The 9,649-nt window shown below is 45.8% G+C and overlaps 1 protein-coding gene across 2 annotated transcripts; it reads right to left on the reverse strand.

Moving 5' to 3' along the window:
- Positions 1-5,427: 5,427 nt before the first annotated feature.
- Positions 5,428-8,386, reverse strand: LOC139178578 (60 kDa heat shock protein, mitochondrial). Of its 2 annotated transcripts, none has more exons than XM_070776121.1 (2): positions 8,333-8,386; positions 5,428-7,409 (listed from the first exon to the last, which is right to left on the reverse strand). In XM_070776121.1, exon 2 carries the CDS (start codon positions 7,405-7,407, stop codon positions 5,686-5,688), a length of 1,722 nt encoding a protein of 573 aa, XP_070632222.1. In that variant the 5' UTR covers positions 7,408-7,409; positions 8,333-8,386; the 3' UTR covers positions 5,428-5,685. The 2 variants fall into 2 exon arrangements, with proteins under 2 accessions (XP_070632222.1, XP_070632223.1); XM_070776122.1 differs by lacking the exon at positions 8,333-8,386 and adding an exon at positions 8,073-8,203.
- Between the last annotated feature and the right edge of the window lie 1,263 nt (positions 8,387-9,649).

Below are 9,649 nucleotides of genomic sequence, written 5' to 3' on the forward strand. Positions count from 1 at the left end.
TCCATGGGGTCACATAGAGTCGGACATGACTGAAGTGACTTCACACACATGCACGCACAATGCTGGGAAAACTTCAGCCCCTTCCAGGTAATTAACAGCCATGCAGGATGGAAGATATGGCTCAGTGGACATTGGAGGGACCCATATAGACCAACTAGATGGGGGCTTACTGGCTCCAGGAAGTGTAGACAAGATGAATGCCACGGTTAGAAGAAAGGGCAGTATCAGTGGCCTGATTCTGAGACTGAATAAACACTTCATTCCAAAATATCTTTCTGATTTGTCTTTTTTGAAGTAAAAGACTTGTCCTGTAAGACAATAATACCTTTGTAAGGGTTATTAGCATGTTGGATTGATTACGGGCTAATGGAACATTATCATGCCTAGATGTACAGAGCCGGTTGGGTTGATAGGGAAAATGTGTCACTCAGCTACTCCCACTCCTCCCCTTCCCAACCTCATTGTGAACTTTAGGTCTTTGATTTCTCCATTTTCTTGCTAAATCATCCTTTTCCTGCATATCCTTCTCAGTCAGCTTAAGGATTAGATGCTCCATCCCGGGCGGTTTACTATAAAGTTACAGAGAGTTCTTTTTTTTTTTAATTTGCCCTAAAATATTTTATTGAAAGTTTTATATGAAAAACAGAAGATAGACTTGTGTCACATTGTATAATGCATTAAAAACAGCCACTATGGAGAACAGTGTGGAGATTCCTTAAAAAACTGGAAATAGAACTGCCTTATGATCCAGCAATCCCACTGCTGGGCATACACACTGAGGAAACCAGAAGGGAAAGAGACACGTGTACCCCAATGTTCATTGCAGCACTGTTTATAATAGCCAGGACATGGAAGCAACCTAGATGTCCATCAGCAGATGAATGGATAAGAAAGCTGTGGTACATATACACAATGGAGTATTACTCAGCCATTAAAAAGAATACATTTGAATCAGTTCTAATGAGATGGATGAAACTGGAGCCTATTATACAGAGTGAAGTGAGCCAGAAAGAAAAACACCAATACAGTATACTAACGCATATATATGGAATTTAGAAAGATGGTAACAATAACCCTGTATACGAGACAGCAAAAGAGACACTGATGTATAGAACAGTCTTTTGGACTCTGTGGGAGAGGGAGAGGGTGGGATGATTTGGGAGAATGGCATTGAAATATGTATAATATCATATATGAAACGAGTCACCAGTTTCAGGTTCGACGCATGATATTGGATGCTTGGGGCTGGTGCACTGGGATGACCCAGAGGGATGGTATGGGGAGGGAGGAGGGAGGAGGGTTCAGGATGGGGAACACATGTATACCTGTGGCAGATACACTTTGATATATGGCAAAACCAATACAATATTGTAAAGTTAAATAAAATAAAATTAAAAAACAAACAAACAAACATGTGTATGGTTGTAGCTTCTAATTTCTCCACAAAATTAACCAGCCATGATGGAATTAAGAGTTCGAAAGCTTATAATAAAATGGACTTTAAACATTGCAAACAAAAATCTGTACATCAGTGGTATTCCAGGAACAGGAAACTAATTTAGGCATGTGGGAAGTGAAATCTTTAGGAGTCATGAATATCTTTTTTAAAAAGTCAGTTTATTGACATTTAGTTGATTTACAGTGTTGTGTTAATTTCTGCTGTATAGCAAAGTGAGTCCATTATACATATATATGCATTCTTTTTCATATTCTTTTCCATTATGGTTTATCACAAAATATTGAATATAGTTCCGTGTGCTATACAGTGGGACCTTGTTATTCTGTATATAATAGTTTGCATCTGCGAATCCCAAACTCCCAGTCCGTCCCCCCTCCCAACCTCTCCCCACTGAAGGAGTCAGGGATATCTTCTGTCTTATCTCTCTCCATATCTTAGGGACTGTGTTTCATCTCTGCTTCCTTCTACCCATCTTCTCCCTCTTCTCTCTGCACCTCAGCTTCTTTTACCAACGGATTAACTTTCTCGTGGCCCCCAAATGTCCCCTCTAGTCCCAAGTCTGTTGGAACTCCTAGTACCAGCACGCATGAACAGTGTTCACCTCTCCATATCTTTTGGTCCACATCCCCAGAGTAGAGGCTTTGATGACTCAGCTCTGTGGGTCGATGGTGAACCTGCAGTCAGGCCTCAGTAGGGTCAGGTGCCCTCGGTGGCCTCCAGCAAACAGCTCAATCAGGGAGGTTAAGATCCCATGACCCAGCGCACTCCACAGCACATACTATGTCTGAGTCAGCTCAGTGACACATAACAACCTCACATAGACTCAGTGGCTTGAACATCTAAAATCTGGTTTCTTACAGCTTTGGAGACTAGACATCCAGGCCTGCAGGTTTGTTTCTCCTGAAGCCTCTCTCCTTGGCCTGCACTTGGCTGCCTTCTCACCGTGTTCTTGTGGTCATGCCTCTGTCTCTGTCCCAGTCTCTTCTTCCTGTGAGGACACCAGTTATATTGGATTAGGGCTGGTTTTAGAAAAGGCAGAGGAACCAGAGATCAAATTGCCAACATCCGCTGGATCATGGAAAAAGCAAGAGAGTTCCAGAAAAACATCTATTTCTGCTTTATTGCCTATGCCAAAGCCTTTGACTGTGTGGATCACAATAAACTGTGGGAAATTCTGAAAGAGATGGGAATACCAGACCACCTGACCTGCCTCTTGAGAAACCTATATGCAGGTCAGGAAGCAACAGTTAGAACTGGACATGGAACAACAGACGGGTTCCAAATAGGAAAAGGAGTCCGTCAAGGCTGTATATTGTCACCCTGCTTATTTAACTTCTATGCAGAGTACATCATGAGAAACGCTGGGCTGGAAGAAGCACAAGCTGGAATCAAGATTGCTGGGAGAAATATTAATAACCTCAGATGTACAGATGACACCACCCTTATGGCATAAAGTGAAGAGGAACTAAAAAGCCTCTTGATGAAAGTGAAAGAGGAGAGTGAAAAAGTTGGCTTAAAGCTCAACATTCAGGAAACGAAGATCATGGCATCTGGTCCCATCACTTCAAGGGAAATAGATGGGGAAACAGTGGAAACAGTGTCAGACTTTATTTTTGGGGGCTCCAAAATCACTGCAGATGGTGATTGCAGCCATGAAATTAAAAGACACTTACTCCTTGGAAGGAAAGTTATGACCAACTTAGATAGCATACTAAAAAGCAGAGACATTACTTTGCCAACAAAGGTCCGTCTAGTCAAGGCTATGGTTTTTCTAGTGGTCATATATGGATGTGAGAGTTGGACTGTGAAGAAAGCTGAGCACTGAAGAATTGATGCTTTTGAACTGTGGTGTTGGAGAAGACTCTTGAGAGTCCCCTGGACTGCAAGGAGATCCAACCAGTCCATTCTGAAGGAGATCAGTCCTGGGTGTTCTTTGGAAGGACTGATGCTAAAGTTGAAACTCCAATACTTTGGCCACCTGATGCGAAGAGCTGACTCATTGGAAAAGACTCTGATGCTGGGAGGGATTGGGGGCAGGAGGAGAAGGGGACGACAGACATCATCGACTGGATGGACATGAGTTTGAGTGAACTCCGGGAGTTAAGTGATGGACAGGGAGGCCTGGCGTGCTGCAATTCATGGGGTCGCAAAGAGTCGGACACGACCGAGAGACTGAACTAAACTAATGATCCCCACTGTAATTTAATTACCTCTTTAAAGACCCCATCTCCAAATAGAGTCACATTCTCCTTGCACTGGTTGCTAGGAAGACCAGAGGGAAATTTTGTTCTGTTTTTTTTCCCCCCCTTCAGTGCCCAGTTTCTTCACATCTTTGATGCCGTGTACTGTAGGTATTTGTGTATGCCACAGCAAATCTGTTGTTTATTTTCCTTCATTTTTCTTTTGAATGAGAAAAGTTGATGCATTTGTACTCTCCAGCTTCATCTTGAGGCTGTAGTGGACTGTTCTTTGCAGGCAAGAACATCCCAACCTCCTGAGCTTCTCTTGGTTTTTCTATCTCGGAGTTTCTCCAAGAGCCACCAGAGTTTACGCAGTCCACACAAGCACAACCCAGTTGGGGTGGGGGGCACGGGTAGACATTCCCAGGAGAAACCTTTAATCAAAGGAGGGTGGGAATTGGTACAAAAATGTCCCAACGCCCTGTTGGTCAAGTGGCCAGTTCTAAGGTGCATTCTACACGATTCTATAGATGGTCCCCAGAAAGACTGCTCCAGGTACCCATGAAATCACCAGTTTTCATTTGCTTCAGTCCCTCATCTTTAAAAAATATATATTTATTTATTTTTGGCTGTGCTGGGTCTTAGTTGCTGCTTGGGCTTTTCTCTAGTTGTGGTGCTCAGGCTTTTCATTTAAGTGGCTTCTCCTGTTACAGAGCATGACCTGTAAGGTGTGTGGGCTTCAGTATTTGTGACATGTGGGCTCAGTAGTTGTGGCTCCTGGGCTCTGGAGCACAGGCTTAGTTCTTCCACTGTGTGTGGAATCTTCCCGGACCTGGGATCAAACCCATGTCTCCCGCACTGGGAGGCAGATTCCTTTCCACTGAGCTGGCAGGGAAGCCGGAGTCCCTTACCTTTTTCTTCCTCATGTCTCAGCCTCCCCATTGCTTTCTACTTCCTGAAACCACCTTTTGAAAGCTGCTAGCATGTAACACTTTGTGTCAGACTTTGTTCTTCATTTTTCGGAGAACCCAAACTCAGAGATAAAGAAATTTACCATCCCCACCACCACCCCCATCCCCCACCCGCCACCCACACCAACCTGGGCTTTTTAACCCCGATTTTAGAATATGCTAAATGAAACAGCCTTATGCAAACAAACAAACAAAAAAAAGAAATGTAAATTCAATGTGCTTGGCTGTGAAAATGGCATCGAGATTGTCCAAGCAGGTCCCTATGCCAGGCGCTGGGTTCACGCTCTTTCAGCAGTGAGGGGCCTGATGAGATCCTGGAGTGAGGCCAGATAGTCACAAGGGATGGTGGGTACAGTGCTGCCTGCCGGGTGCACAACCAAACGAAAACCGCTGAGGGTGGGTCTCCTCCTCAACTGCAGGCCTGAGGACACGTGTGTATGTGCGCGCCGCACCGTTATACTAAGGAGAATTGCATCAGAATAAATGGGAAACAAACTAGAAAGAAATAACTTTGCTTATGATTTTTACATCTAGCCGTTTGGTACAAATGTCTGGTACAATGTTAACATTCTCCCTTCCTTTTTTTCTTTTTTTTTTTTTTTAACTTTAAACAATTTTTATTACACAAAGGTTGTCACATAATCGGATATTTCTCTACTCTGTACACAATTGTTCTTACTCTCCACAGAAAGGCTGTTTCTTAACTTCTCATCTGGTGATAGCAAGCACTAAAATCCTGATTTTAACAGAATAGTAGTAAAAATGCCTCAGTGATTTAAGTTGAAAGCAGTACATTGGTACATGGCTCTTAAGCTCATTTATCAGGAATGTACAAATGTCTTTATTTAAAAATACAAAATAAATTATCTGTAGGCATGGACAATGACAGCAGTAAACCATTCTATGTTGTCAACTGAAACCAGTAACTGATGGTTATAGTTATTTTCTTAAACATCAGCCAGCCTTTTCTTCAGTCAGCTCCTTCAACTGACCTCTCCTGAAGTTATTGGTGAGGAACACTGCCTTGAGCTTCCTCTCACAGTTTATTAATAATGGCAAAGCACTATTCTAGGAGTTAGAACATGCCACCTCCCATGCCACCTCCCATTCCACCCATGCCACCCATTCCAGGATCCTTCTCTTCTTTAGGAATTTCTGTGACGACAACTTCTGCTGTTGTTAAGAGAGAGGCCACTCCGGCAGCATCCAGTAATGCAGTTCTTACAACCTTAGTTGGATCAATGATTCCTTTTTCCACCATATTCACAAAATCTCCAAGCATAGCATCATAACCGACTTCTGAAGAACTCTGCATAATTTTCTCAACTATCAATGATCCTTCAACACCTGCATTCTTAGCAATGGTCATTGCAGGAATTTTGAGTGTTTTTTTAATTATTTCTATACCTGTTTTTTGATCTTCATTAGCTGGAGTTATTGACTCCAAGGCTGGAATGCACCGAAGCAGGGCACAGTCCCCTCCCAGAACAATGCCTTCTTCAACAGCAGCTCGTGTGGCATTAAGAGCATCTGTAACTCTGTCTTTCTTTTCATTCACTTCAACATCACTTGTCCCACCAACCTTCAACACAGCAACACCATCTGAGAGTTTTGCCAGACGTTCATTCAGTTTTTCCTTTTCATATTCACTAGTTGTGATATCTAACTGCTCAATGATCTCTTGGATACGCTTCTCAATTTGAGCCTTGTCACCTTTTCCTTTCAAGAGCATGGCATCATCTTTGGTCACAATGACCTCTCCAACTTTTCCTAAGTCATGAGGCTGAACATCTTCAAGATTTAGATTTAGTCCTTCTTCTCCAAATACTGCACCACCAGTAGCAATAGCCATGTCTTTAAGCTGGTTCTTTCTATTGTCACCAAAACCTGGAGCTTTGACTGCCACAACTTGAAGACCAACTTTCAACCTATTCAAAACAAGGGTACTTAGAGCTTCTCCATCCACATCTTCAGCAATTATGACCAAGGGCTTCCGGTGAGCATTGGCAATTTCAAGAGCAGGAACAATGGATTGGACACTAGAAATTTTCTTTTCACTCAATAGAACATATGCATCTTGGAATTCACATTTCTGACCTTTTGATGTATTAATAAAGTATGGAGAAATATATCCTCTGTCAAACTTCATGCCTTCAATAATTTCTAATTCATCATTCAGTGTTTTTCCATCCTTTACTGTGATAACACCCTTTCTTCCAACTTTTTTCATGGCATCAGAAATGATGTTGCCAATTTCTTTGTCTCCATTTGCAGAAATTGTAGCAACCTGAGCAATCTCTTCGGGGGTTGTCACAGGTTTAGACTGCTTCTTAAGTTCAACAATTACAGCATCAACAGCTAACATCACACCTCTCCTGATTTCCACTGGATTAGCACCTTTGCTAATCTTCTCGAAGCCTTCCTTGGCAATAGAGCGTGCCAGTACAGTAGCAGTAGTGGTGCCATCCCCCGCCTCTTCATTTGTGTTATTGGCAACATCTTGAACAAGTTTAGCGCCAATATTTTTATATTTATCTTTTAAATCAATAGACTTTGCAACAGTCACACCATCTTTTGTCACTCTGGGACTTCCCCAACTCTGTTCAATAATCACTGTCCTTCCCTTTGGCCCCATAGTAACGGCTACAGCATCGGCTAAAAGGTCTACACCTTGAAGCATTAAGGCTCGAGCATCTGCACCGAATTTTACATCTTTGGCATAAGCCCGAGTGAGATGAAGAGCCAGTGCCCTGGACACTGGCCTCATTTGACGAAGGACTGCGGGTAATCGAAGCATTTCTGAAGGAAAAACAGACAGATCATCAGGACAATACTACCACTACCCGTGGGGTTACAACACAAACATGACACCCATGCAACAGAACGAGAAATATCAGAAATGAACTGGGCTGACTTCTGGCATCCACGATACCTGGGCCTCGGAACCCGCCACCGCCCCCACAACACCGGCTACTAGTGCAATCTTTAAGAGGTCGCCCCATGCCTGACCTACAGAAAAAATGTACGCTCTTCTTCTTCCCCACGGCTATTACTTCCTACGCTAAAAATGAGTTAATATTTCACCGCTAAAATGGCCTTGAGAGCAAATCAGCTGCACATGTCCCCTGGAAAACCAAGTCTACAAAAAAGGGGCAAGTTATAAACCCAAGTGACCAAGGGAAGGAAAATACTCCTGACGCTGCAAAAATCCGTTTACTAAAATGTGTCTTCATGTATCCACTCGGGGCTACTGTATCAGAGCAGCGGGCAAGGCCACGATGCTGGGGGCGGCGGCCGGGCCCACTCCCAGTGGCCCCACGTGTCTTTCCATCAGGACAGCCAAGCAAGGTCAAAGGTGGAGATGCCATATCCCAGCAGTCCCCCAGGCCAAAAGCCGCTCCCACACGCTGCGACCACCCTCCCTGGCACCCTACACTCGACCACAAGCACAAAAGCCTTCACCGGAGGATCGATGTGAATACAATCGCCCGACTCCGCGCACACTCGTGGGCAAGCCTTCCCTGCTGTGCCCGGCTGGGCGAGCGATCCACGCCGCACGTGACGGGCCCCTGCGTGCACCCACGAGGCCTGGCTCAGCGGGCCCGGGCCTGCGGCGCCGGGGGAAGCTCTGCCTCTCGCCGGCGGACCGGCTCAACGGAGAGGGGAAGGACGGCTCCGGAGTCCGAAACGCACGGGTGAGGCGGCGCGGAGCGGGCGCGTACCTGCGGGGCAGCGGCGTGACGTGCGGGTGACGAGACAGGCCGTCGGCGGCGAGTGAGGGTCCCTTCCTTTTTTCAAGGAAATTCCCACAGTTTGTTCCCAGTGGTGTGAGGCACTTCCTGTTGTAGTTTGTGAGCTGTTCACACCAACCTGATGGTTTGCTTCAGTTAACACTGCTCTTTGCACCAGGGCAAAGGCTTGGACAGTAAAGAATCTGCCTGCAGTGCAGGAGATTGGGTTCAATCACTGATCAGAAAGATCCCCTGGAGGAGGGCAAAGCAACCCACTCCAGTGTTCTTGCCTGGAGAATCCCATGAACAGAGGAGCCTGGTGGGCTACAGTCAATGGGGTCACAAAGAGTTGAGCATCTAACAAAGAGTCCATGGCGTCAGAATGACTGAGCATCTAACACTCTGCGCCAGGCAGCAGCAATTACGCCCTATAGGATGGGATGGGATGGGTGCCTGGTGACCTGGGAGTGGTGTCTCCCTGTTCTGAGACCATCCCCAAAACCTGTCCTTGGTTTAGTCCACAGACCCTTGAGCCTCAGAGAATTCAGTCCACACCCGAGGCCCACTCACCCCAGCACGCCTGGTGCGGTAGCTCCCTGCTTCTCGGGCAGAAAGCAGCTGCTAACAGGAGTGGGTCCTGAGAAGGACCAGGGCCAGAATGCTTCTCTAGGTTGCACAGCCATGGCACCTTTTCACATGAACAGATCACAGATTAAACGAGGCCAGTGGAGTTTGGGGCCACATCATCTCTTTACCAAAAAACAACAAAGGGAGGTTGAAACGGAGGAAGAGAGGAAGGAGCTGGTTCAGGAAGAACCATGGGCCTCATGCAGGGATGCTGTGAGGCAGGAAGGAAAGCTCTTCCAGCAGAGAGCTGGCCTCTGTCCAGGTCAGTGTCCTCACCTGTCACCGCAGGGCTTGTACCAGCTCCTCAAAGTCCTGGCCCACAGGAGATGCTCCAGGCTTTAACATGTGCGTGCCGGCGTGCTAAGTCATGTTAGTCATGTTCGACTCTTCAACCCCATGGACTGTAGCCCGGCAGGCTCCTCTGTCACTGGGATTCTCCAGGCAAGAGTACCAGAGTGTGTGGCCATGCCTTCCTCCAGGGGATCTTCCTGACCTAGGGATCAAACCTGTGTCTCTTATGTCTCCTGCATTGGCAGGTGGGTTCTTTACCGCTGAGCCACCTGGGAAGCCCTTCGACATGTAGATTTAGCCAAATCCATGGTCACTGGAGGGTCAGAGTTTTTTGACCATGGCACTGCTGGGTCCCACAGCTGCACTCCCCAGGACTCTGAGAGGTGTGGA

The sequence above is a fragment of the Bos indicus genome, chromosome 22, assembly GCF_029378745.1.
Source record: "Bos indicus isolate NIAB-ARS_2022 breed Sahiwal x Tharparkar chromosome 22, NIAB-ARS_B.indTharparkar_mat_pri_1.0, whole genome shotgun sequence".
Taxonomy (NCBI): domain Eukaryota; kingdom Metazoa; phylum Chordata; class Mammalia; order Artiodactyla; family Bovidae; genus Bos; species Bos indicus.

Bases quoted from the DNA above. Each gene is read 5' to 3' on its own strand.
- LOC139178578 (XM_070776121.1), bottom strand. From the start codon at position 7,407: ATGCTTCGATTACCCGCAGTCCTTCGTCAAATGAGGCCAGTGTCCAGG.